This window comes from Lasioglossum baleicum, chromosome 16 (assembly GCF_051020765.1).
Source record: "Lasioglossum baleicum chromosome 16, iyLasBale1, whole genome shotgun sequence".
NCBI lineage: Eukaryota > Metazoa > Arthropoda > Insecta > Hymenoptera > Halictidae > Lasioglossum > Lasioglossum baleicum.
The window spans coordinates 5497412-5524106 of NC_134944.1; the positions used below are offsets into that span (position 1 = coordinate 5497412).

The following is a 26695-nucleotide window of genomic DNA, read 5'->3' on the forward strand; positions in this document are numbered from 1 at the left end:
CGGTCAGGCAGGTAGCTCGGCATGAAACCCCTGACACGTGAAACCTGAACTTATTTATTTTCCCTGCTGCCCTCACGAAAGTCACACGAGCCGATTCGTGGCGTTCTGCCGATTAAGAAAAGTCTAAATTCGATAGAGTTCGGTCACTGCTTGCTGCTTTTAGTTGAAAAGATATCTTGGAAAAAGTAACTAATTCAATTTTTCTGCCCATCATCGGTGCCTCGGCGGCATAGGCCGAGTGGTGCTATAAACACGGCCGGGCGATCCCCCGGTCAGGCAGGTAGCTCGGCATGAAACCCCTGACACGTGAAACCTGAACTTATTTATTTTCCGTGCTGCCCTCACGAAAGTCACACGAGCCGATTCGTGGCGTTCTGCCGATTAAGAAAAGTCTAAATTCGATAGAGTTCGGTCACTGCTTGCTGCTTTTAGTTGGAAAGATATCTTGGAAAAAGTAACTAATTCAATTTTTCTGCCCATCATCGGTGCCTCGGCGGCATAGGCCGAGTGGTGCAATAAACACGGCCGGGCGATTCCCCGGCCGTGTTTATTGAACTGCTATTGTGTTCTGGGTTCAGGTCTCGGGGCCCGACCCTCGGGCCTCGGAACGTGTTCATTTAAGCCTCGAGCTGGTCAAAAGGAACTTAAAGGATCCGAAAGGAACTTTGAATTAGTTACATTAACTAGTTACAAATGGATCCGTAGCTTCGGATCCTTCTGCTTCGGATACAAAAATAACTAATTAAATTTCGGATCAAGTTCCTTTTGGATCCGAACCTTAAAATTAATTAATTAAAATTTTGTATCTTTTATTCGTGATCCGAAATTTGTAACTAATTACATATTTTGCCCAACTCTGGTCGAGAAACATCGATATTGGGTCAGAGAGGTAAGTAAGTAGGTTTCTTGCTGCACCCGAGCAGATAGTAGTAACAATCGTTGACTTTTCGATTAACCCGGCGTTGGTAAGGTGGGCAAATGTATCGTAAGTGGTAAGGTGGGGTCTCACAGACCCACCGAAATAATATATTGTGTTATAGAAATATATAAATACCTTTTTCATAAATATAAGATTAGGTATTGCTTAAGAGGCTTGCAATTTATCAGAGTAAAAACGCAGATCCACGAAATTAAAATTTTATTATTCAAAAATACTTAACTAATGAAACATCTTTACAATGTTACAATCAATCTACAATCTCTGGGGTCTGTGAGACTCCACCTAACAAACGCCGGGTTAAATTAATTAAGAATTAAGATCGTTGGTACATCGGAGCCTAGGGAGAGGATTGCTTGTATTGATCTTTATCTATCCAAATACTTAAATTAAAACAACTCCTACACTAATAATTTTTCGACATAGCCATTTACACATTTAAAAAATCAAAGTAGACCTTCACAAGTCCTTGACGAACCGTGACTCGCTCGAGAGTCTAATCGCTAAATAATCGCTTTATGGAAGTTCGTGATCTCACAGACCTGCGTACACCTGTCCAAAACGCCGAATGCATCGTGTTCCAATCGTATTGCGGTGTTTTGCATAAAATTTAACGCGACGTTCACGATCATTTTTAACGTTCCCGATAGGGACAATAATGTCGCTGTTTTGCCAGGTTTTGTCTAGTATAAATAGTTGAGCTATGGTCACTCTAGTCATAGAAGTACTCTAGTTGTACAAGCAACATGGAATCTTTCAAACTACTGTTCAACATTGTGGCCATTATGATGGTGGCGTTCATCTCTATGAGCTACGCTGATCCCGAAGCTGACGCATCTCCGGACGCTGTAAGTATACACTTTTCGCAAAGGGTCTTCCATTAGAAAGTGTCACTTTTATATCTCGCGCCACTTGTGAAGATTAAAGTTGTCCTGGGACACGTGGTTAGTGGAGTTATAAAATTATAAAAAAGGAACAGCGTTTCTTTATAAAGCTGCAAGAGATTGTAAATTGTGGAAAAAGAACAGCGTTTCTTTATGAAGTTGCAAAAGATTGTAAATTATAGAAAAAGAACAGCGTTTCTTTATAAAATTGTAAAAGATTGTAAATTGTCGAAAAAGAACATCGTTTCTTTAATATTTGAAATAACACTTCTTAATGGAAGAGCCTGTAAGTTCGGTCGAATTTTTTGAATCGCATGAGTGCAATCGAATCATTTTCGCAGGACGCGGAGGCTGAGGCGGGTATCGGAGCGCTACTGAAAAAGATACTTCAAAAAGGATAAATAATCCTCGATGAAAGATGCCCGATCCCCTCGAAATGTATCTATATCCGAGAGCATTTGAAATAAACTGAATTTCACGAAGTGAAACGCATGCGTTAGTTATTCAATGTTTCAACCCTCTTTCACTCCTAACGATCCCCACTGATCATAATTTCAATGTCGTCTCCTCTCCGAAACTGAAGACGCGAGAAAGTGGATCGAGAAACGTCGATATTGGGTCAGAAAGGTAGGCAAGTAGGTTTCTTGCTGCACCCGAGCAAATAGTGGTAAGTGTAACATCGTTGACTTTTCGATAGCAACCCTTTCCTTTGTTTGATCAAATATTCCCTCCAGTAACAGCATATTTTGCTGTCGAAAATTAGTAACTGTATCCTAAAAATTAATAGGAATTCAAATAGACGTGAAATACACGTCTATCTAAATACACGTGTATTTAAACAGACGTGAAGGGAAAGAATAAGTAGGCACAAAGTTGCAATTCGCCGCTTATAATCATCCAATGGGCCACAGGTTGGCCACCCCTGTATTAGATGATTAGATCGATATAGATTAGATATATTAGAATCGATTAGATTAGATGTATTGTGCGAACTGTCAACTTTTTACGACGCATTAAAAAAATCATCGAAACCGGAGGATAGGATCTGCAGAGTGTAATTTATTAACTTGATGTCTGCGTAAGCTCAACAATGAATTTTGTAAATTCAAAGCAGACGTGTTCCCGAGGTGACAATAGCTGCTGGTAATATTGGCTGTTAATGTTAAACTATCCTATATTTCCCGTGCATGCATATGTACAGTCGAATTTCTTTCCTTCGAAGCTCGAAGTTTTCTATCGAAGCTTAAAGGCAGCAACATAATTTACAATATTTCGCGAGACTACCGTACATCGTGTCGAACATTGTTACCGGATCTAGCGATCAACGCATTATCGGAACACGTTAACGAGCAAATACAGCTTTAGCGATAAGTTATCTTCGCGCGAGTGAAATCCATAATTGATCCTTATTTTTCTACCATGCCGCGAGAATATCGAGCGCGATTTTTCTCGCTAATAAACGCGTCACTGTACTCTCGTTGCACGTGAAGGCTATTTCTCGCTTTCGATTCAGATTTAGAATTTAGATTAATGGACATTTATACTTATTGTTAGTCTAGATGTCGATCTATATAAATATCCAATAATAATTAGTTTTTATTATTTCTATCTCTTGCTTCGTGGCGAACAGTCTGCGGCGTCTGGCAGAAGTGGCTTTGGGAAAATGGCTGCCACGTTCAACCAGTTAAAGCATTCCGCTCAATTTTTTAACAAATGCTTCGAACATCGTATAACAAGATGTATATCTTGATGTTTAAAAAACCCTAATTTTTCGCATGTAAAAAAATCTTGAATTGCCTTTATTTTTCGAATCATCTTAGTGTGGTAGAAGTGGCTTTGGGAAAATGGCTGCCACGTTCAACCAGTTAAAATATTCCACTCAATTTTTTACCAAATGCTTCGAACATCGTATAACAAGACGTATATCTTGAGTTTTAAAAGACCCTAGTTTTGTACGAAAAAGAAATTCTCGAATTGCCCTCATTTTTAAAATCCTCGTAGTGTGGCAGAAGTGGCTTTGGGAGAATGGCTGCCAGACCCACCCAGTATAAATATTCCACTGAATTTTTGAGCAAATGCTACTTGAACATTGTGTTATAAGATATCTGGACTGGACAAAACTAACTACTTAACCGCCAACGACTCATTCTCACTGACATTTATCTAAGATCTTGCTGATAGTTCAAAATGATAATGACTTCAGACACGGGGAAGTCTTCACTGTAAATCCCCTGAAAATTCCATTCGTTCCGGTTCTATCAGCGCAGCGGGAGCGGCTAGATTAAGACTTTGCTGTGACGATTCGCGGAACGATAAAGAAACTTTTCAGAGTAGAAACAGCGCGCGACGTGCAGATATCCGGAGATAATTTTGTGTACATTGTATCGTCGACAATGGGAAAAAACTCCGGAGACATTTGCGAAATTAACTCGATTAAAGTCAGGGTACGGTTGCACCAAATCAGTGTCTCGCTTATTCCGACGCTTCTTTTGAACGGTTCTTGCGACACAACGTGTTTTGTGGACAAGAAAGCGTTTATTGCGTCTGGGATAAAGACAATACACCGGTGTTTCATGTTCACAACATGTGCTACGATATGCCTTCCGGTCGATTTACAGTAAAAAAGCGTGGAGACATTGCCATGACTCAGAGTCACCTCTAAAAATTGCTGTACCATTACTCATAATATTGTTCACATTGTTAAATATGTTGGTATCTAATCAATATCACTACACATTTAAGTATTGTATGAAATATTATATCGATTTCGTATTCATGAATTTTCGTACTCAAAATCATGTAAAATGAATAAAATCATATAAAATGAACAAAAATCGTATAAAATGAATAAAATCATGTAAAATGAACAAAATCGTATAAATAAAATCATATAAAATGAACAAAATCGTATAAATAAAATCATGTAAAATGAACAAAATCGTATAAATAAAATCATATAAAATGAACAAAATCGTATAAATAAAATCATATAAACTGAACAAAATCATAAAATCATATAAAATGAACAAAATCGTATGGAACGAACACAGATATACAGAACCAATTTTTTAAATTTTCAATATCGGCCAACAAAGAAGAGTTTTGAACAACTTCTATTATTTAATTTGTAATTTCGACCAATCGCAATTTTTCCAAACATTTCGCGTCTTCTCAAAAAAATTCAAGTCGTATGATCTGATATTAACGCTTAGCAGTGAAGGGGTGACTCAGAGTCGCCACTAGAAATTGCTGTGCCGTTATTCACAATATTCTTTAATTAAATACGTTGGTATCTAATCCAATACATAATCAATTACTACACATTTAAGTATTGTACGAGGTATGACATCAATTTCATATCCGTACAATTGTTCTATGCCGGAAGAAATGTTTAAATAAAACGATGAAATTTTCCAACTTGCTGAAACATAATCGTAAATCGCGTAATTTTACCTTGACGAAAATGTAGTACAGATATGCATGTGTTCAAATCGAGAAAAATATGAGAGATACCAGAAAAATGTGTGTATGCAATAGTTTAACGATAATTCGGATTGTTAAACAATGTCGAGGACAGTTCTTGTTACAAATCGCTTTTGATATAATCGCAAGCTGGCAGGTGAGTCGCGTATCGCGACAGATATCGGGTCGTTTTTTAATAGCTGATAACAGCTGTAATTTTCTGATTTCCTGACTCACCTGTGTGTTGCATCACAGTTCCATTGGCACAACAAGATGTGGCAGAAGAGATTACACCATTTTGCAACTATGCACCACTGCGTGTCCTTTTTCGAGACAGGCAAAGTCGACGATCTAAGACCGCGGGGATTCATTAAGTCTTCCCGTCAATGGTGGGAGAATCGAAATTCTTTTATTGTACACCGAAACACCAACTCTCCAGATAACATACTCTCGATAGATAATAAAATCGCAGAGTCCCATCTAATTTCATATTTACACATTTATCGCAAAGAAAATGTGCCCAACCTGCTCTGTATCTGCTTGTTCGAGGTCGTTCGAAAAGTAATTTCGTTTTTCGTGTAGAGATGGCATTGCTTCCATTTGTTATTACTTATCATTATTATCAATTGCAAAATCGTGGTATATCTCGATAACTGACATTTCCGACGACGTCATTTCCTGCCTTGAAGTACATTTTTACATTCCAAGTATTTTTTTATCATCGCAGCACATATGCAAAAACAATACGCGCATTTCCATCACCTCCAGCTTTTTTGTTTCATCAACACACAACAGAAAGTTGTGTGCTGTTTACGATGAGAATGTACCATCGAATTACCATTTTTTTCGCTTTTTTAAACATTTTTAGTACGGTGAAAATTTCATTTCAAATAAATAAAGTCGTAAAAAGTCATATTAATCAATTTTTTGCTAATAAAAAACAGAAATCCTGTGTGCATGGGATCCTCAATCGCATCGGTGACCCTAAAGCAAGGACCGATTTCGTCTTCTTATCTACTAAATGTTACAGCTTACTTGCAGAAACGTTCGACGTCGTATTCTAGTGAAATTTGATATCACATCGTTTGATTCTTCTTATCATTTGCAGGAACAAGTTGCGACAGAGATAGTAGCGAAGTGCGATTGGACTTTCTCTCGAGTGGGATCCCATAATTTTATTTTACATCGCTTGATTCTTTCTGTCATCTTCACCGGAGAAGTGTGGCAATGCCGCGGCAATCTTTTCTCCGTGATTCATAAACAAAAGGAACATTCTATAAATTCAAAATTTTGAAAACTGTTTACACCAGGGGTGGCCAACCTGTGGCGCATTGGATGCTTGGGCCTGTACTTATTCTTTTAAGTCCCACTTTGAATAATACTTTTGTACACATAATTTTATAGTTCATGCGAATTCTAGAAAAAACATCAGACATTCCATTTAAACAGCTGAAGGTGAGCCTCATATCTCGATAAAAAAGCAAAGTAATGAAGAACAGATTAGAGCACTGTATGTCTCCCAGGAAACCATGCAACATTTACGAGTTATTTGAGATCGGCACGTTACGAGACTCTCTCTCCCTGTATTATTATAAATATTCATAGACACCGTTAAGGCACATCTGAACTCGTATGTGAAAAAATTGGCGTATGGTGTGTAAAAGGTTGGCCTCCCCTCAGGGCCGGCCTTCGCTATAAAGGGGCCTGGATGCAAGAAACCATTTGGGGCCCTAAATTTTTTGTAAAGTAAAAGAACTTACAAACGCGACCATATATTACTAATAAATATGTTTCTTCTATCGATCGTATTTGCTGTTAATAAATGTTAAATGCTTTCGACGCAACGGTTCGATCGTTTATTACCAATTATGAAGCAATTTTGCTAATTATCAAACAAAATCAACGTTTCGATCCTAGTTTGGATGCTTTTCAAGAAACGAAGAAACATATTTATCATGGATGGCGAAAAACTCCAAATAAATCTTGAAAAGGATCCAAACTAGGATCGAAACGTTGATTTTGTTTGATAATTAGCAAAATTGCTTCATAATTAGTAATAAACGATCGAACCGTTGCGCCGAAAGCATTTAACACATATTACTAATGCATGTTTATTTAACGCGTTATTTTGTTTTTGCTAATACGTAAATTACTTCAGAAAAATTACATTATTTTAGTTCTTTATCATGTTGGGGCCCTCTCAATCGCGGGGCCCCGGTGCATAGCATCCGCTGCACCCTCCAGATGGCCGGCCCTGCCTCCCCTGGCTTATGCAAACAGTAAGGCACGAGAGCACGATCGACAAAATGGTGTCCGTCGATCGGTCGTGAAACCGGTGACGTTTACGTGACGTAAACGCGACGGTCCACCGAGATGCGGCGTGATCGACGCAACGCATCATCGAGATGACGTCTGGTCCCACATTCACAAGTTGAATCGCGGCCGACGTCACGGAAGAAGGCTGCTGCGAACCGGTCGTTTGCCGAATTCGTCCTCGATGTCGTGTAGATCCGGTGGATCGGCGAAGCCGCTGTCCTCGTAGCGGGTGCATCTCGATCCTGGCGATCCATGGGGATGCACCGGATGAACGCTGCGGAATAGAACCGAGCGAATCAACGATTGCAATCTGATCGGTGCAGCTTGGTCTTACCTGGTACATCTGGAGGGCGTGTTGTCCAAGGGCTCGTCGTACCTGCGCGACAGCATAGTGAAGTCGCGATGCGCCGCCGCCATCTTCTGCAGCCGCGAAACGATCTCGTAGTCCGGTGTGCAGATCGGTTCGGACAGGAGCTTCACCACGGAGACCCGGAAACTCTGCAACTGAAACGGCAGCAGTGTTGTGCTAATTTAAATACATTGCGATTCAATTACGTGATATACACAGTAATTTACATTGTAATCGCATCGCATGATTCGAACCTTTCACTTAATTGAGTGGCTAATTACGCGGATCACGACTGTAATCGAAATACAATATCATGTAAATTACTCAATGTGTACATTACTCCCTTAATGCGAAAAATATCTTTCATTTCTTTCCGCGTTTCTTCCGCTTCGCATTCGCAGACAACTCAATTTTGTGTTTATGTTTATGAGGACGTTTTCTTACACGACGATGACCAGCCTTCCAGAACGCAGCAATCTTAGTGACAAGATGTTTGGACAAAGAGTGTTCGTTAAAACTAATTTAAGAAGGAGATAATAATTTATGAAGGAGATATTTAGGAGGCTGTGCAATCGTAATTCAACACTGTCTAAAGATGGGATCTCCTAAGCACGTCTGGACGATCCTAGAGCCTCTCACACTCCATTCATCACGAACGCAAACTTGTGCCTCCAGAAACGCAGGAGAAATTTACTACGAATAGAGTATGGATCGCAAAACGCTGCGTCCAGCCGCTTTTAGGAAATCCCACAGCGTTCGCATACTTGGGACTCTCTCTTGGTGACGTCGGAGAGATTCTGCTTGATCTGGGCAAGCTCATCCCTGAGCAACTGCAGCGAATGGTCGTTGATAGACCTCTCCTGCTCGGCAGTTTCCGTGCAGCTTCTGATCTGCTCCTTCAGCATCGTCAGCTTCCGTGTGCAACGCGTCCGCAGCATCTCGCTCTCGACCAGCCGCTTCTGCAGCTCCTCTATCTTCCGGCTGCGCTCCAAAGCCGCTATCTGCGAGAACAATGCACGATAATCATCTCCCGAACATTCGACTGAATAGTTGCGGAGCTGGGAAATCGTATGCGAACGATCGGACACCTCGTTCATTGCGAAAACCTCGAATCTGACCGGAATCTGACCTTGTAATCAGCAGCCTCGGTCAATTGCGCGCTGAGCTCGCGGTTCCTCGCTTTCTCCTCCAAGTATTGCGTCTGCAGACGGTCCAGTTGCTTGGCCAGCTTCTTCGCCCTTGAAACCAGCGCATTTCCCCGTGAAACAGGGTTCAAATGATTAAATTCAATAAGAACAGAGGATCGATACCGGAGATTCGCCTCGTCCCTCTCGGTCTGAAGCAACGATTTGATCCTGACGCTGTCCTCCTGCAGCGATAGCTTCCTGCGGAGTAGATCCAGGTGCAGGTCCCTACGCTGCAATTGCTCCCGGAGCGTCCTGACGCGGCGCTGCAGCTGATAGACCACCGAGGTCTACAGGAAGAAACAGAAACACAAAGAGGCTGACACTAATAGAGGCTGGACATTAACGTCCAGTGTGACTCTGTCGAAGTTCATGCGAGTATTGTGGCGCTAAACGTTAGGTTTGATGCAGGAACATCGCGAGAAGCACTAGTTGAGTGGGTACAGGGGTGCGCCCGGGTGTCCAGCCTACAGCCGCAAACTAAAGGTGGGATCCCGTAAAACAGGGGTGGGCATTTTTCCCCATCCCCACCAATTTGCAATATTCGGCAACATGTGGCTGTCGCAGCTTTATACTTGCGAATAATGCAAATTACGCCTCGTAAATGTAAGAATATACTTTTGGGGACGATTGCGACCTAGATTGATCTTTTATCTAGCGCTTTTGACTACTGAGAACCGCCATCTTTGATGGAAAAACGAAGGCACGCGCTGCATGTAAGGGAGGTTGGTGTCGGAACCAGGAATTTGAGGGGCCCTGCCGTGCCCACCCCTGCCTTAAACGTTGTACGATCCATACTCCATTCGTCGTAACTTCCTGCTGCGCGTCCAGACGCACAAGATAGCGTTCTCGACGGAATGGAGTAAATCGCTTAGGAGATCCCACGTAAACAATGCTCCGGACAAGCTCTAGTTTTGTAGGGTGGTTTGTGAGAGACCTCGTGGGGCCATGGGGGCTTACTTCTTTCGCGGAGGAAAGCTCGTGGAAGGACCGCTCGCGTCGAATCCTCGGTAAGGTGGTGTACGAGTACTGCGGGGGTAGAAAGCGCAGGGTTCGCGATAGAGGAACACAGAAGAAACGAGACGTTAGCGCCGTCACCGTGCTAAACAACGAACGAACGGTATGTCAATCGGATTTGGCACCTTGTCGACCAGCTTGTCGGTCTCCAGCCTGGCCAGTTGCTCGGCTCGCACCAGCAACGACTCCGTTTGCAGGTCGAGCCCCATCTCCTCGGAGATCTCGTCCATTTGCAGCGCCTTGCCCAGTCGGTCCAGGAAGCTGACGAACTGGAAGACAATTGTACAGGGGTGAACATCCTTTCTAGGGAAGAAAGCTTGCGTTCTTGCATTGATACCATCATTATCTCTGAACCAAAGTTAGGCTCGTGCTGTAAGCTCATCAAGCTTGAGTAGAAGAGTTCGTACCATCTGTTTGTCTCTGCTCAGGGCTTCCTTGGACAGCTCGCAGCTGGTCAGCTCGGACTCCATCTTGCGGATCTTGCTCTCGAGACAGGATCGGTCCTCCTCAAGGTTCCGTATCTTCGAGACGGTGGTCTCGATCAGCTCGCTCTGCCGATTCGACGAGTCCGTCGCCGTGTTCACCTTTTCCCGCAGTGTTTGAATATTCTACGGACAAGGAGGAATCTCGGAACAATTGGTGAACGTTAAAGAACAATTGATAAACGTTACGCTACCAGAGCCTGGTCCTTGTTCTCGGCTAGGATCTCCCTGACTCGGTCCTTGATCGCGTTCTCGTGGGACTCGACGAATCGGTTGGGCCCGCTGACCAAGATCGCTAGCGACTCGAGCAAGTGTCTTGTCTCGTGCTGGGCGCGTTGCATCTTCTCGTCGCGGTGCTTCAGCTCGTCTGCGGGAACAGAGAAACCCTCGATTGCCAATTTCTGCGGTGCTCGACACGTTCGCTACCGTCGTCAATGAAACTAGTGCATGTTTAACAATGAAGACAAGAGAACATGGTAGCAGCGAACGTGTCAGAGTTCGCCGGACCGTTTCAGCACCTCTCAACTGGCAAATCAGCGCCTCCTGGCTCGATATGTTCCCCGTCGCGTTCGTCATGCTTCTGTTCGCGTTCACCAGCTTGTCTCTCAAATCGTTCAGCTCCCTCTCCGCCACCCGATGCTGCATCTCCAAACACTCCTTGTCCTGTCAGTCGCAAAGAACATGAAATTCTGAGTCGGAAGAGGCGGTCGATTTAAATCAAGTCGGACCGCACCTGTTTCAGCCTGTCCAAGTCGATCAGGTACGAGGACACCTGTCTCTGTAGCTGCTCCTTGTCCGCAACCGTGCGGTCCAGAGCATCCCTGCAGCTCCTGAAGTCCACCTGAATGGTAGTAAGTTGCGCCTCCGTGTTGGCCGTCTTCGCTCGAAGCCGGTTCGCCTCCTGCACCAGCTCTTCAGCTTTATGAATGACGATCTCGGGACTGGGGTGCACCGTCTCGCAGTACTCGACGTTCAACGCGTGCGCCAGTTGTCGCGCGAAGTCCTTCAAACAGACAAGATGTTGAACTATTTCCCAGAGACATCGCGTGCACGAAGAACCGAACCTGAAGACTCAAACGCGCTCGTTCCTTCTGCTGGATCTCCTCGGAGATATTCTGTTCCAGCTGGCGGACCTTCTTCTCGTAGTCCCTGATCTTCTCCTCGCGGTACTTCAAGTCCCGCTGCAATCCCTGCGTCGTGATCTCGTTCCGGCCTTGGGCAGCGTAAAGATTTCGCTCGCGTTCCTCCAGCTCCTGACACCGCAACGATTAACGATCATTAACGATTAAATAGTTAAGAGAAGGTCGTGTCGTTAGGGGTACGCAGCAAACCTGTATGCGCTTCTTCAGGCTGGCGACGACGGCAGTCTGTCTGGCGGCTTGCTCGCGCAGCTGATCGGCCTCCTGCTGCATCTCTGCGATCCGTTGATCCCGCGATCTCACGAAGCTCTTCATCTCCTGCAGCTGAACGAGTTCGTAAAGCCTGGGACCCGTGGTCTAGAAGCACGCGACGGTGGCTTACCTCGGACGTGAGACGGTCGCGTTTGTACTCCAGAGCCGCCAGCTCGCTCCTCAGGGTGGTCGTCAGGTCGTGGCTCATCGTGTCTTCGTGGACAACCTGCAGCAGAAAATGTTTCGTGGCTCCCTGTACAAGGTTCCCGACATTCGACTGCGAAACAGTTTCGCGTGCTCGCGATCACGTGACTCCGCTTTATTTAGGATACATCCAGCCACGAAGGACACTTCGCGAAGCAACGGTACCAATCGCGGTACCACGAACGGGTCCAGCTATCCTAGCTACTCGAAACGGGATTACGCATCGGGACCGAGTACTTCTTGGACGCTTTTGCATCTTGAAAATCCCAATTGCGGATATTCATGCGAAATAGAAAATTTGAGCGCTTTGCGAGACACAGAAATTAGGCAAAATTTGTAAGTTCATCAAATCTGCAGTCTATTAACCCTTTGCACTCGATGATTCTTCTACCGTTATTCAAAATATTTGTTGCATTGTTAAATTCGTATTCAATAAATTACTAAACGTATTTAATATTTTAGTGAACTACTGAACGTATTCTACGAGGTATTGTACCAGTTTTATATCGATAAAATTCAGAAAATCATACGAAATGGAAATATTTCGAGGAAGAAAAATTCGGTTTTCGAACTAGAATAGCTCCGACTGCAAAGGGTTAATCGTTAGACGATTTTTTATTCAGTTTTGTTATAAATTCGTCAAATCCGCAGTATATTAATCGTGTACCATGATGTAGAGTCGCCAGATTAAGATTTGTCTCCCACTCTACCTTCCCCTTCTACCAGTCCTACCGCGGTATTGGCAGAGAGGAGGCTTTTCCCCTCGATTCGAGTCAATTCCCCTGATCTGGCGACTCCGCGTGGAAGTGGAGCAGGCTTTGCAAAGGTTTGACGCAGTTTGACGAACTTATGGCTACGGACGACGCGCCAGAGCGTGTACGGAGCCCTTTGTAATAGCTGGAAACGTCGGACGATTATGACAATGTGGACGAAGAGGCCGTTTGCGGGATCCGCAACGGTTCCGGTGCCGTTTGGCGAACTTACGGCTGCGAAAGGGAAGCGGATAACGCGACAGTGTGTGTGTGTGTGTGGAGCCCTTTGTGAGGGCTGTTGAAATATCCGAACGATCGTGATAACGTGGCAGAGGAGCCGCAGACGAACGTCACGCCACCGGCGAAGGTGCGGGACACGACAGGTGAAATCGATTCAATGCAACGCTATGGCAACGAGGCGTTTGCTCCGCGCGCAGTCAATACCTTTTCAATTCGGTGGAGAGTACGTATGAAAAGCACGTGCGATACGCCGCCGCGCGGACAAAGGGCAAAGAACGACGCTGCCGGGCAGCCTCGAATCGAACGGGGATCGAAACAGAATGGCTCGAACAACGAATTCTCGCGGGAACAGAGGGTTCGCCGAACGAACGGGGTGTTCTCTACAGTGCAACAGCTCGAATCGATTGTTCTCTGCGTGCAACACTCGACGAATATGCTTCGAAAGTTTCGCGATCGCATTCCAGAACGACTAAACTGGCTTAGCGGACGAGATACCTCTGTGTCGGTACTCGGATTTTATGTTTCACTGTTATCGTACAATTACTCAACTATCCTACAATTTTTATGATTAATAGTTCCCCATCAATTTGCACAATTTCATTCGATCGAGTGATTCCAGAGTTAAAGCAACAAGATGAGACGTTTCCCTCCTTAGCGTCGCGCGAGTCGACACGCCCCGGAGGTTGGTCGCGGCTCCCCGTTGGCTGGCGACCAGCTGACGCGTCACGTGACCAGACCGCGCGATGTTAAGGAGGGAAAGCGCAAGCTTCGTGCGATAGAAACGTGAAAAGTGCGATTGCGGATCGACTGGCGTGTGTGTTTACAGTGCGACAAGCATTGGTGCTTTTATTATTCATATTTTTTCTTATTAATCTCGATGCGACAGAGACGACACCTTTCGGGGCGACGATATACAAAGGGTCTCGAAGACCCGCAGATCCTCCTCGGCCGTTTCCCTCGCTTCCTTCCCCTCGGCCGTTTCCTCGTCGCTCGACATTTCCGCCGATGGATTTCTCTCTGTCAACGTCTACCTCGAACTTTCCTCTTCCCGTGTGACGTGGTTATCAATCGAGTGACGTCGTTCCGCCTCGTGATCGTGGAATGGACGATCCGAACGGACGTGACCCCCTCGAGGACATATTTCGCCGCGCCTCCGCGCAGAAACGCACCCTCGCGCGAGTGGAGGAGCGTTCGCGGAGCAGAGCCAGAGCGTCGACGCGAGGTACACGACGATTCGCCGACCCTTCGTCGACGCTAGACCTCAAGATAATCGAAATCCATCGATCCAAGCAACTATTCGTTCCTCCTCGGGCTTGCCGCCTCTTCTTCCCATCGAGCGAGACGTCGCGTCGGTAACCACCCCCGCAAAAACGGGGGTGGAGAGCGCAAACATAGGGAATCCGCTAGACTCGTTTTTCATCATCGAAGAATAAACTACAAATCCGACGCAATAAAAAACTCTGACTTCTCCAGGTTTCTATTCCGAACAAGCAACAAATTCTCCGCGTCCTAAGAGAATAATTATTATCTTTCAGGCTGTCACCCCAAAGAGGGTGAGACCTACAGTGACTCCCATTAATATTCGGACGCTCTAAAAAAATCGATAACTTTGTGAATATTGGACTACGCGATTTGAACTGTTTTGGGAAGCTAGAGCAATTAGTTTACTACAGGATGTGAAAAGAAATTTTGTCAAAAATTGCATTTGATAGGAATTGTAGAGAAAATACTAAAAGTTACATATTATAACTTTTTTATGCGGGCCTATATTGAAATTTTTAAAAAACTACGTTTTGTAGATCGGTTGATGCAGGAAAAAACGACAGGCATTGAAAGATGTAAGAATCCTTAGATTTATTGCAGTTAGACGCCGAGAATCGTGAAAATCTGCAATTTTCACCATCTTTAAACGTTTGTAGCTCGTTGCAATGTCGACCGATTTTGACGAAATTTCCAGAATACGTTTAATTCGCACCGATCTACAAAACGTGTTTTCTAAATTTTGCATACAAGCCCACATAAAAAAGTTGAAAAATACAACTTTTAGTATTTGCTCTGCAATTCCGACAACTTGCAGTTTTTTTTCAAAAAATTTTGTCACGTTGCTTAGCAAACCAACTGTTCTGACTTCTCCAAAAATTTCAAGTCGTATATTCCAATATTAAAAAGGTTGTGGTGTTTTTAAGAGTGTCGGAATATTAGTGGGAGTCACTAGGACCAAAAAGACCACAGTGTTTGTCTTTCAGGTCTTTCATCGGAGGGGTACGCGCGCTAATTAGTAAGTTGACGAAAGCCTAGCATTGTTACAACGAGAAATCAATAGCACTCGTACAGGACACTTGTAATTAGCAGGTTTGTTCATCGATGCGTTCAACCCCTTGCCGTACCATTTTCTTTACAGTGACAGTGATTAAAACGTCTTCGTCCCGAAAAATGTCGTAGAAGGGAGAAGAAGATTTATATTTTTTGCATGGCTACATTTGTTTCAATGCTTAAATATTGATTACAAACGAATCAAATATTATTTCATCTAAAAGGAAACACATAACATTCACATTTGTTAGACTTTGTTCAAATGACGAGTCTGACTCGTTAAAATACGGCAAAGGGTTAACGAGCACGCGGGCGCTACCTGGCGTGTGCACTCGGAATACTCATGCACATCAACGACATCGTAATTCCAGTTGCACAACACACCCCTATCTGTTCGCCCGCGTTTTGTCACGACTATACAACAAATACTGTTTACGGCTGTTTAAATCGATAAACCTCGCGCGTGACTATGATAGCCGCCCATGGTTACGCTTATCACGACGCGAGCGACTCTCCGCATGATTTATTCGCATAAATAGCAGCGCGGTGAATAATTCCGCACGAGTACACAAAAATACGGGATCCAATCTCCGAAGGTAGATAATCAACTCGTAACCATGAAAGCGGAGAGATTCATTGTTGCTGTAGCGGCTTCCCTAATCGTTCTCGCTTCGTTTGCAATGGCGAACGCTAATCCTCTTCCGGACGCGGTAATGTGTTTTTATGCTGTTTCGTTGTCGTGTAAAATCATTTTTGAAATTTTTCGACTTTTCAGAAGCCCGCCCTGAGTGCTGCTACCATCGCATCCCTCGCCGGTCGCTAGTACAGATGTAACCAAATTGTTGCGAATACCTGCAAATAAAGAATTAAATCCTTAATTATGCAATAATTCATTTTACGCTCCATTTGAAACATTAACACTGACCTTCGTAAGTTAGTCCCGTGGTTATGTTTATCTCTTCGAGCGGCGAAACTGCCGCGCATGGTTCACGTTTCGATAATTTATCTGCAAAACGATTTTTATGCGAGCAATAACATTTCCGACGATAAACAGCAACATTTTAAGCGCAAGATAAAACGAACACTTAATACCAGCCAGCTTAAATAGCAACGTGGCGTACGTTTTGCACAAACAGACTGGAATACGTGATTCTGCAAAGGAACATAACAGCGACTATGAGAGCTGCAACATTTGTGATTGCTATAGCTGCTTCCCTAATGGTCTCGTTCGTCTCGTACGCGGCAGCGGAGGCGGTAATGTGTTTTACGTTCGATACTGTTACATTGTTTTGCAATAATTTATTGAGCTCCGATCTTGATGGAATTATGCTATTTTTTAGGACCCTCAATCTATCAGCAAGGCTGCCCAAAAGAGTATACTTGGTGGCTAACGGTATATTCGGGACAGCGACGAAAACATAAAATAAAGAACAATGTATGTTCTTGCTGTATTAAAAGAATGTGAAAATAAATGATTAACTAAATATGTCTGTATAGTAATTTCGTAATTAATTCTACTTCTTCCCCATCCCCAAAAATTTCCACAATGTTGTGGCGTATGCAGTCGGGATACTCATGCACATTGACGGCACAGTAATTTCAGTTGCACAAAACTTCCGTATCTGTCCTCCCGCGTTTTGTCACGACTATAGGATAAACGCTTTTTAGGACTACTAAAATCGACAAGGATGGCTGTAACTATGATATCACGACGAGCGACCCCCCGCATGATTTACTCGCATAAATAGCAGTGCGACGAATGTTTTTGCACTAGTCGACGACACTACGGGATCCATTCCGGAAAGATAAACAATCAACACGTCACCATGAAAGCTGCGAGATTCTTTGTTGCTGTAGCTGTTTCTGTACTGATATCGTTCGTCTCGTACGCGACAGCGGAGGCGGTAATGTGTTTTACGTTCGATACTGTTCAATTGATTTGCAATAATTTTTTGAGCTCCGATCTTGATGGAATTATACTATTTTTTAGGACCCCAAACCTATATGCACGAATGCCATAAAATCACTTTGTGGTCGCTAACGGTATTCAGAACAGCGATGGAACCATAAAATAAAAAAAGATGTATATTCTTGGTGTACTAAAACAATGTGAAAATAAATGATTAACTAAATATGTATGCATATTACGTAATTTAGTCATTATTTCTACTCCTTCCCGATCCCCAAAAACATGCACTATGTTGGAGGAAGAATCTTCAGGATACAGAATATTTCATTTATAACGTTTCAGTACTTGGAGTATTTAAATAATGAAAGTATTACCTACTTTTACTAAAATTGTTATAATATAGAACGTATACCCCTACATAACATCTTCCAATGTCTCATCCCTCCGAAAAAAATATATTATTAAGGTTTCCATTTGATTTTTGCATCAACATGAATAAAAGCTAGCTCACTTCGAGCTAGCATCGTTCTGCTACTTTGTCTTACTTTTCCTAATTAGTCAATTCTTCGACACGATTTCCAACTTTCTTTAGATGCTTCATGATCCTATTTCAATCTCGAGAAATGTTCTCGAGTCAACATAGTTCGAATACGCAGGCCGTACCTCGCGTATGCACTCGGAATACTCGTGCACATTAACGGCATAATAATTCCAGTTGCACAACACTCCCCTATCTGTCCTTCCGCCTTTTGTCACGACTATAGGATAAACGCTTTTTAGGACTACTATAATCGACAAGGCTGGCAGTAACTATGATATCACGACGAACGACTCCCCGCATGATTTACTCGCATAAATAGCAGTGTGAAGATTGTTTTGGTACTAGTTGACAAAAGTACGGAATTCATTCTGCAAAGGTAAACAATCAACACGTCACCATGAAAGCTGCGAAATTCATTGTTGCTGTAGCTGTTTCTGTGCTGGTATCGTTCGTCTCGTACGCGACAGCGGATGCGGTATGTAATGTGTTTTACGATCGATACTCTGTTCAATCATTTTGCAATAATTTTTTGAGCTCCGATCTTGATGGAATTATTCTATTTTTCAGGACCCTGACCCTCTCAGTATTTCTGCTTTAAAGTCCGCAGCTGGTCGCTAACGGTACTCGGAGCAGTGATGAAACCACAAAATAAAGGAAGATGTGTGTTCTTGCTGTATTAAAACAAGGTGAAAATAAATGATTAACTAAATATGTATGCATAGTAACTTAGTAATTAATTCTACTCCTTCCCGAACCCCAAAAATATCCACAATGTGGTGGCGTATGCACTCGGAATACTCACGCACAGTAACGGCATAGTAATTCCAGTTGCACAACACTCCCCTATCTGTCCTTCCGCGTTTTGTCACGACTATAGGATAAATGCTTTTTAGGACTACTAAAATCGACAAGACTGGCTGTAACTATGATATCACGGCTAGCCACTCCCCGCATAAATAGCAGTGCAACGAATGTTTTTGCACTAGTCGACAAAAGTACGACATCAATTCTGCAAAGGTAAACAATCAACACGTCACCATGAAAGCTGCGAGATTCATTGTTGCTGTAGCTGTTTCTGTGCTGGTATCGGTCGTCTCGTACGCGACAGCGGAGGCGGTAATATATTTTTACATTTGTGTTATGTTAAATACAATAATTTTTTAGCTCCGATCTGGATGTAATTTTGCTATTTTCAGGACCCCAAACCTATCTGCAAGGATGCCATAGATACCCTTTGTGGTCGGCCTGTTGGTCGCTAATGGTATTCGGACCAGCGACGAAACCATAAAATAAAGAAAGATGTATGTTCTTGCTGTATTAAAACAATGTGAAAATAAATGATTAACTAAATATGTATGTATAGTAATTTAGTAATTTTTTCTACTCCTTCCCGATCCCAAAAACATCCACTATGTTGGAGGAAGAATCTTCAGGATACAGAATATTTCATTTATAACGTTTCAGTACTTGGAGAATCTAAATAATGAAAGTATTACCTACTTTTACTAAAAAACTATATTGTAATTGTTATAAATATAACCTATTCCCATCCATAACATCTTGCAATGTCTCATCCCTAAGAAAAAAATATATTATTAAGGTTTACATCTTGTATCAAAATGAATAAAAACACTTCGAGCTATTATATTCTGCTAGTTCGTCTTACTTTTCGAAATTAGTCAATTCTTCGACATGATTTCTAACTTTTTTAAAAATGTTCTCGAGTCAACATAATTCGAGCACGCACTCGAGTATGCACTCGGAATACTCGTGCACATTAACGGCATAGTAATTCCAGTTGCACAACACTCCCCTATCTGTCCTTCCGCGAATTGTCACGATTATAGGATAAATGCTTTTTAGGATTACTAAAATTTACAAGGCTCGCTATAATTATGATATCACGACGGGCTACTCCACGCACAATTTACTCGTATAAATAGCAGTGCGAAGAATGTTTTCGCATTAGTAAGTGGACAACAGTACAGGATCCAATCTGCAAGGGTAAACAATCAACGTGTCAGTATGAAAGCTATGAGATTTATTGTTGCTGTAACTGTTTCTGTAATACTGACGTATGTTTCGTACGCGACAGCGGACGCTGTCCCTCTTGCGGACGCGTTAATGCTTTTATTTTTATTTTTCAATAATTTTGAGCTCCGATTTTGATCGAATTATGCTATTTTTCAGGACCCTGTGTTCGAGAATCTTCTGAAATCCGTTGGAAAGCGCACCAATTCCAGTTTCTCGATTCTACTCTTTTCGGATCCCCAAAAACTTTTATATTTACTCGCTTTTCACTTAATAACTTTATATGTTTTTAACATGTAGATAAATTTTTATTCAATAAAGTAACTACTTTAAGGTAGAATAAATACTGGCCATTAGTCGATTAGCCTTTTATTATGCTTGAACCACTAAATTTGAAGTTTTGACATTATTGAGATTGAAGAAGATTATTTTAATTTACCTACCGACGGAAGTAAGAATCATTTTCTGTATTATCTGACGAAGGAGGTTAAGTTCCTTTGTTTGCTGACGAGGTCGCCACTGACCACACGTGTACCAAAATGGCGGCGTAGGAACGTTGTATCGGTTGTATTTGGTTGTATTTCTGTTTTGTGACACACGCGAATTCGATCCACGTAGAAAATGTTATTCCGATTTTGCAACCTGTGCTGCAACAGCGCGAACTCGCCGTTCGTAAAATTGTCAAGGCGTTATGTAAATGATTTTTTATTTCTTAGGTTGTGGTCTGTATTTACCAGGTTAACCGTGTAAATTTTTGTGCAGGCAAAAGCAGTCGCTGAAGCAAGTATAAATGAAGAACAATTGCACGATTCCTCGCCGAAGACCAAGAAAGACCTTCCAAAAGGGAAGGTAAAGATAATAGAATGCAAACGAAAGGAGTTCAATTTTTACAAGGGTATGGCGTATAAAAAGAAAGAAACTATACCGTTAGCTAGCCAGAGATGGGACCACCGGAAATCTAGAGGCGATTACTTTCATATATACCCTTTCTACGAGGTGTCTTGCTTTCGCTAAAGTTATTCATTAGCGTACAATTTTATTCTGAAATTATAACTTGCTTTGTTCTTCTTTTCCTAGGACAACATAGAAGAAAACGACGAAGAATCTCCTACGTTCGATGATCTTCCTTTAAATGCTGCTGTTCATAATCAACTGGAATCATTCGACATCAAGAAACCCTTAGAAATTCAACAGCTCGGAATACCGAAAGTACTCTCCGGTAACCATACACTGTTAACAGCGGAAACAGGCTGTGGCAAAACGTTGGCTTATCTGTTGCCGCTGATGTCCCAGATATTACAATGGAAATCGGTCATAAGTAATCCTATGAACTGTCCCTTTGCTGTAATCGTGGCTCCTACTAGAGAGCTGGCAGTTCAAATTGGGGTTGGTATTCAATGATTAGTATTGTACAGCTTGTCAAATCTAGCTGTGCGGTTGACCAAAACTTAAGAATGCGCAGAAAAAAAAACAAAGACGCGAGAAGAGTGCAACATTTGAATGGTAACGTACACACCTCGTCAAACGTGCGTACTGTCCATTATTTCTTACAGCAGTAAACATACAAAACAACTGTTTATATGTTTGTGTGAATACACTTGTTTCACTTTACTTTTTAACTGAACTGTCGCCCACGTGCATCGTTCGACAGGTGACGATCAGTTCTCCATCGTTGTGAAGTTCTGCCTATTTACCACTGCGCAGCGGGGGACATTCAGCCGCACAGCTAGATTTGACAAGCTGTACACCTCGGTGGAAAAACTGGTGAATCCAGATGTGTTGTACAATGCAACGCCATTTGTATTTTCCAGATAGAATCAATCAAATGGTGCAAGACGCTGGGTATTAGCGTAAAAATGCTGACCGGTGGTAGGACGAAACAAAAAATGTTGGATCCTCCGCTCGACAGAGTTGATATTCTAGTGGGTAGTTTCGGTGTTATCAGTAAATTGTTCACGGTTGGCGTCTACAAAAAGGATCTAATACGGTGCATGGTTCTGGACGAAGTGGATGCCTTGTTCCACAGTACCTTCGAAGAATCGTTGAAAGTATTCCTGCAAAAACTGCCTGTGCGTAACCCCACAATAAAAAGAAATGTTATAACGAAACAGATGTTATAACGCGCCTTCGTTTATGCAGATAGGATACCATCAGCTCTCGAACGACGAGTTCCCGGAGACCGTGCAGCTGATTCTAGCTTCTGCCACGGTTCCCTCGCGCTTGGAGAATGTTCTAGGCAATATTATAAACGTAAGTGAAGCAAGATTTAGAAGGTGTGATATAGGGGTTTTAATGATGATTAATGATACACAGGTGGATTCGTTGGATCATGTGACCACAGGGAAGCTGCACAGGATACTGGTCCCACAGAAATTTGTTCGGACGAGTCCCAACGAGAAACCAGCCCTGCTCTTAAAGTATATAAAGCCGAAAGTTGCGAGAAAAGAGTCCGTCATTGTATTTAGCAATTCTAACACCACTTCTTACTGGATGAAGCTGTTCCTGACCGAGTGCGGCGTGCCGACTACCAATTTGCACGGAAGTATGCCTTTGCAAGTGCGGATAGGGAAATACGGAGAGTTTATTAACGGTCATACGTACGTTCTGTCAACGACGAACGCGGGATCCAGAGGTCTGGATACGGTGATGGTCAATCACATTCTGAATTACGATTTCCCGTTGGACACGGCTTCGTACATTCACAGGTAGGTGTCCCAACTTGATCAGATTGTTAACCGAGAAGAAATTTGGAGTGGTAACTGTTTACACCAGGGGTGGCCAATCTTTTGCATACCATGCGTCAATATTTTTCACGTACGAGTTCAGATGCCCCATACAACTCGAGCACTTTCTCTGTTCACTGTTGGGGTTCGAAAATAGGGGTAGAATCTGCTTCGCTTAGGGGGAAACAGAGATAATTCAATCACGCATCTAAATTAATTGAGTTAGGCTAGATCAAAAGACACACGTTTATTGGAGCACCGATGTAAACAGTGAGAAATGATCTCTTGGGCAATTCACTTCCTACAATTGTAAACTGTCGGAAAATTTCGATGAACTGATGAGTAAGGTGTTGAAAATATGAAGATGGATTCAGTTATGGCGCCTACTTCAAAACAATAACGTCACGTTTGGCTACTCCTACTTTACACCGTGTAGATGAACACGGATCACTGAAACGAATCCAATTAATTTCTGGAATTCGCCAAATTCAAGTATAATATTTCACACAGGTGTGGCAGAACGGGCAGAGTAGGCACAATCGGTAATTGCCAAGTGACGAATTTCATATCCAGATCACGGGAAATCACTCTGACTCAGAAAATCGAATGGGCCACCAGGAGGATGAAGCCAATACCCATTGTCGATCTTGAGCATTCGGAGCCGGCAGATGTGGAGGAGGAGATTCTACCAGAAGTTGAATACGAGGAACAAATAATCGAAAACTTGGAAAATGCGCAGGATATTCCATATTGAAGCGTATAGGTCTCTTGTATACTTTGAATAAAGGAAAGAATCGTCGCGATTGATCGCTGATCTTCGTTAGCCTTCTCCCAGTGTCTTCGTTGAGCGTGTGTGAAGTCACTCGAGAAAAAAGACGTCTTGGATGAAACCTTTGCAGTGACCCTCGATGGGATCAAAGAATCGACCGAGTGTCGTTGCCCTTCTAGCCGTTTCCACGAAAACCCAATCTGCCGTTTGCGATTCATTGCTATTATTCTCCTCGAGGTTAGCCTAATTTCACGTGGACAGTACCATGACATAATCCTGGTACTACTTATTTGCGAAAATGAGAAACTGTCTTCATGTAACTACCCTTACGTGTTCAATCTAAGAGATTGAAACTTTGCTGGTTGATTTCGATCATATCTTGTGAAAATAAATAGTTAAAGACTTAATAGAACAATTTTTACCGAGTGAAAGATGGCGTTATATTTGTTTTATCGAGAAATGAAAGCGAGTCTATATACCCTTTTAAGCCTTCCGCTTTTCTACAAGCTGGGATCTTCGATTGCAGGATCAACGTAGATCCCAAAGAAGTAGTTCTAGAGCTGGGAAAATCGATGCGCGAGGGTTTAAAGATTGAGATTTTCGAATTTGAATGTTATGGTTGGAGGAAGGAAGCGATCACGACCCACGCGTACATCCGTCGGTCGAATGTTCCGTCATGTCCGGCGACACTCCCACACTCGCCGCCTACGCCTAGCAAATAGAACTGCCTGAAGGCAAGACCGCGCGTCTAGACCAGTTTCTTAATCGCATTGCGTTTTAGCGAAATGAAACGCACGAATGAAACATTTCGTGCTCCCTTGATTAGGGCGTGTCGACGACTCTACGCCCGAGTCCTCTGGAGAACGGTATCGCTCCTGGCAATTTAATCATTATTTTCGCGGCCAACATTTCTTTACAATGACATTCCCGATATCATCCTTGACTGTTCATACGCGGTAGATCGAAAGACTAACTTGGGCGAAAGGGATAGGCCAGAGACAGTGACACACCACTAGAACTACCGGACTGGTCAAAATGACCGGCTCCTAATTTTTTCTAGCACAATTACTGAAGTTATAAAAATTTTTTCTAGCAGGATTTCATTCAAACCTTGAGAGACAATCGATTGGCACAGATCTTTCTCTTTTTCCCAGTATTTTAGACTGAACGTTACTAATATTTGACGAGACACTCTTTTATTAATGGGGAGGTTCAACGCTAATGTCACAATTCCTGAAGTTATAAAAATGTTTTCTATCAGGATTTCATTCAAACCTTGAGAGACAATCGATTGGTACAGATCTTCTCTTTTTCCCAGTATTTTAGACTGACTGTTGCTAATATTTGACGAGGCACTCTTTTATTAACGGGGAGGTTCAACGCTAATGTCACAATTCCTGAAGTTATAAAAATGTTTTCTATCAGGATTTCATTCAAACCTTGAGAGACAATCGATTGGTACAGATCTTCTCTTTTTCCCAGTATTTTAGACTGACTGTTGCTAATATTTGATGAGGTTCTCTTTTATTAATGGGGTAACGGGAGATTCAAAGCTAATGTCGGACACACGCGACCAGTATACCGAAGAAAATGAATTGATCGAATCATGAACAAAGAGAATCAGATCAGAGGATCCATTGTAAGAGGTTAAATCGTGTCAAGTACGAGTACCGATGAACTTTCGGTCGAAAAGAACTGTACGATCGAGTGCTCGTGCAAACGGTCATGCCATTTCCAGCGGAAACTGTCGGCAACGTTTAGCGGCTTTGTAAGCCCAATAGCGTGATTAATTCAATTTGTTTTCACTGAAATATGTAGATCAATTAGTATTTGAAAATGACAATTACCTGAATCTTCAAACACGAATGAATCTCATCACCGTCCAGAAGCAGTTCTATCACGATAGCTCCAGGTCTGTGAACAAAATGAATATTTTTCTTATTTCTGATGCATTTATGACAAAAATCAACAGGTACAATTTAAAACAATAAAAAGAATTAAAAAATAATGTTATATTATTTTCAACCTATTAAACATATCACGAAAGAAACTAAATTTCCATTTCGCTCCAGCTTGTCGCAGATCGGGTAAACATTTCTTATTTTGCATAGAGATGTCCAGTGATGAATGTTTACAGGATTTCCTGTTTGCTATTGTCGCTCATAAAATTGTACTACATTTTCTTCCACAATGCAAAAATATGTTTTAACACTTTACCTACCGGAAGGCTTTGAAATAGCTGTGCTGTTCCAAAAGAAATCATAGAAATTTTCTTTTACATTGCAATCTTAAATGAAACTGTTAGATGACGTTATTGAGGATGACTTGTTAGTTCACAACGAATATTGCTGTTGCTATTGAAGATTCCATTAAAAAGTGTTTAGCCATGTACCACAAATTTTTAAAATTATGCAATAATCACCGGTCGGTAATGTGTTAATTTGTTTAACTCTCACAATCACCGGTACAAGTACTTACCCTTCGATGTTCGTTCGCGTGAAATCTGCCCCACCACGGTCCTCCCGAGCACCATTTATGAAACATCCGGTAGAACGGCTGTAGTTCTGAAAGGCACGCGCTTTGCATTCTGCTGGAGGGGATGCGAGGACCGGCCTAGTAGAAGGGAACTCAGCAGAACTCAGTATTCTGGCGGCGCGCAACCTGTTAGCGTCGTTTCATCGTGTTCCGTCTCGGGTGCCGCTTGTCGTCGACTTTTCCGTCGGTTCAGCTGCGTCATAGTGATCCGTCTGACAGGATCTTCGATCAAGATCCCCGTGGAAGTGTATTCGGAACCAGAGAGAACAACTCGTCGGCTTCGAACGTAGAATTTGATCGATCGAGGGAGATCCAGGAGTCTCGAGGGGGAGAGAAGAGCAAGCGGAAATCGCGTTACGCCTCTAGCGGAAGGAGGATCGATCGCGGGGGAAGGATCCACGGCTGGTGATCGAGCCGAGACGAGCCGAGTTGAGACGAGAGGATCGAGAGAACACAAACGCGTCCAGTGCAGTTGTGGATCCGTGTTGTATGCGGTTGCCCGCGATCCGAGCCTGCAGCCGAGGAAACACGAGTGCGTCGGGTCCCGGTGATTCATAGATCGCGCGCCATAGATCTCGCGTGTCCAGTGCGCGGTTGTGGGAAGAAAGATCGCGGCGAGAGACGAGATTCGTCGAAGGAATGCACGGTGTCCACGA

At 42.9% G+C, this 26695-nt stretch overlaps 2 protein-coding genes and 1 long non-coding RNA gene across 4 annotated transcripts; 2 read left to right on the forward strand and 1 right to left on the reverse strand.

Moving 5' to 3' along the window:
• Positions 1–1089: 1089 nt before the first annotated feature.
• Positions 1090–26645, reverse strand: LOC143217136 (coiled-coil domain-containing protein 170). Its single transcript, XM_076440936.1, has 18 exons — positions 25983–26645; positions 25352–25418; positions 16457–16537; positions 14114–16383; positions 12153–12248; positions 11963–12094; positions 11696–11884; positions 11365–11634; positions 11150–11294; positions 10826–10998; positions 10557–10757; positions 10275–10418; positions 10093–10161; positions 9259–9422; positions 9078–9186; positions 8713–8949; positions 7934–8103; positions 1090–7873 (listed from the first exon to the last, which is right to left on the reverse strand). The coding sequence occupies exons 4-18, from the start codon at positions 14213–14215 to the stop codon at positions 7732–7734; spliced, it is 2343 nt and encodes a 780-aa protein (XP_076297051.1). The 5' UTR covers positions 14216–16383; positions 16457–16537; positions 25352–25418; positions 25983–26645; the 3' UTR covers positions 1090–7731.
• On the forward strand, positions 13028–19337 carry LOC143217154 (uncharacterized). 2 transcript variants are annotated; one of them, XR_013010744.1, is made up of 7 exons: positions 13029–16241; positions 16307–16785; positions 16872–17435; positions 17522–18456; positions 18549–18667; positions 18875–19097; positions 19178–19337. It is a non-coding gene; the product is annotated as an uncharacterized LOC143217154 (long non-coding RNA). The 2 variants fall into 2 exon arrangements; XR_013010743.1 differs by having other exon boundaries at positions 13028–16241; positions 18549–19097.
• Positions 20525–25513, forward strand: Dbp21e2 (putative ATP-dependent RNA helicase Dbp21E2). Its single transcript, XM_076440948.1, has 7 exons — positions 20525–20705; positions 20775–21008; positions 21090–21398; positions 21824–22081; positions 22152–22262; positions 22326–22717; positions 23246–25513. The coding sequence occupies exons 1-7, from the start codon at positions 20634–20636 to the stop codon at positions 23487–23489; spliced, it is 1620 nt and encodes a 539-aa protein (XP_076297063.1). The 5' UTR covers positions 20525–20633; the 3' UTR covers positions 23490–25513.
• Positions 26646–26695: the final 50 nt, after the last annotated feature.

What these genes read in the sequence shown, in the direction of transcription:
- LOC143217136 (XM_076440936.1), bottom strand. Translation starts at nt 14,215, where the DNA reads ATGTCGAGCGACGAGGAAACGGCCGAGGGGAAGGAAGCGAGGGAAACG. An exon ending in TGAGCAGAGACAAACAGATG is followed by an intron (nt 10,419 to 10,556) that starts GTACGAACTCTT and finishes ATTGTCTTCCAG; the next exon opens with TTCGTCAGCTTCCTGGACCG. An exon ending in TCACCAAGAGAGAGTCCCAA is followed by an intron (nt 8,104 to 8,712) that starts GTATGCGAACGC and finishes CTGCCGTTTCAG; the next exon opens with TTGCAGAGTTTCCGGGTCTC.
- Dbp21e2 (XM_076440948.1), top strand. Translation starts at nt 20,634, where the DNA reads ATGTTATTCCGATTTTGCAACCTGTGCTGCAACAGCGCGAACTCGCCG. An exon ending in AGCTGGCAGTTCAAATTGGG is followed by an intron (nt 21,399 to 21,823) that starts GTTGGTATTCAA and finishes TGTATTTTCCAG; the next exon opens with ATAGAATCAATCAAATGGTG. An exon ending in TTCTAGGCAATATTATAAAC is followed by an intron (nt 22,263 to 22,325) that starts GTAAGTGAAGCA and finishes AATGATACACAG; the next exon opens with GTGGATTCGTTGGATCATGT.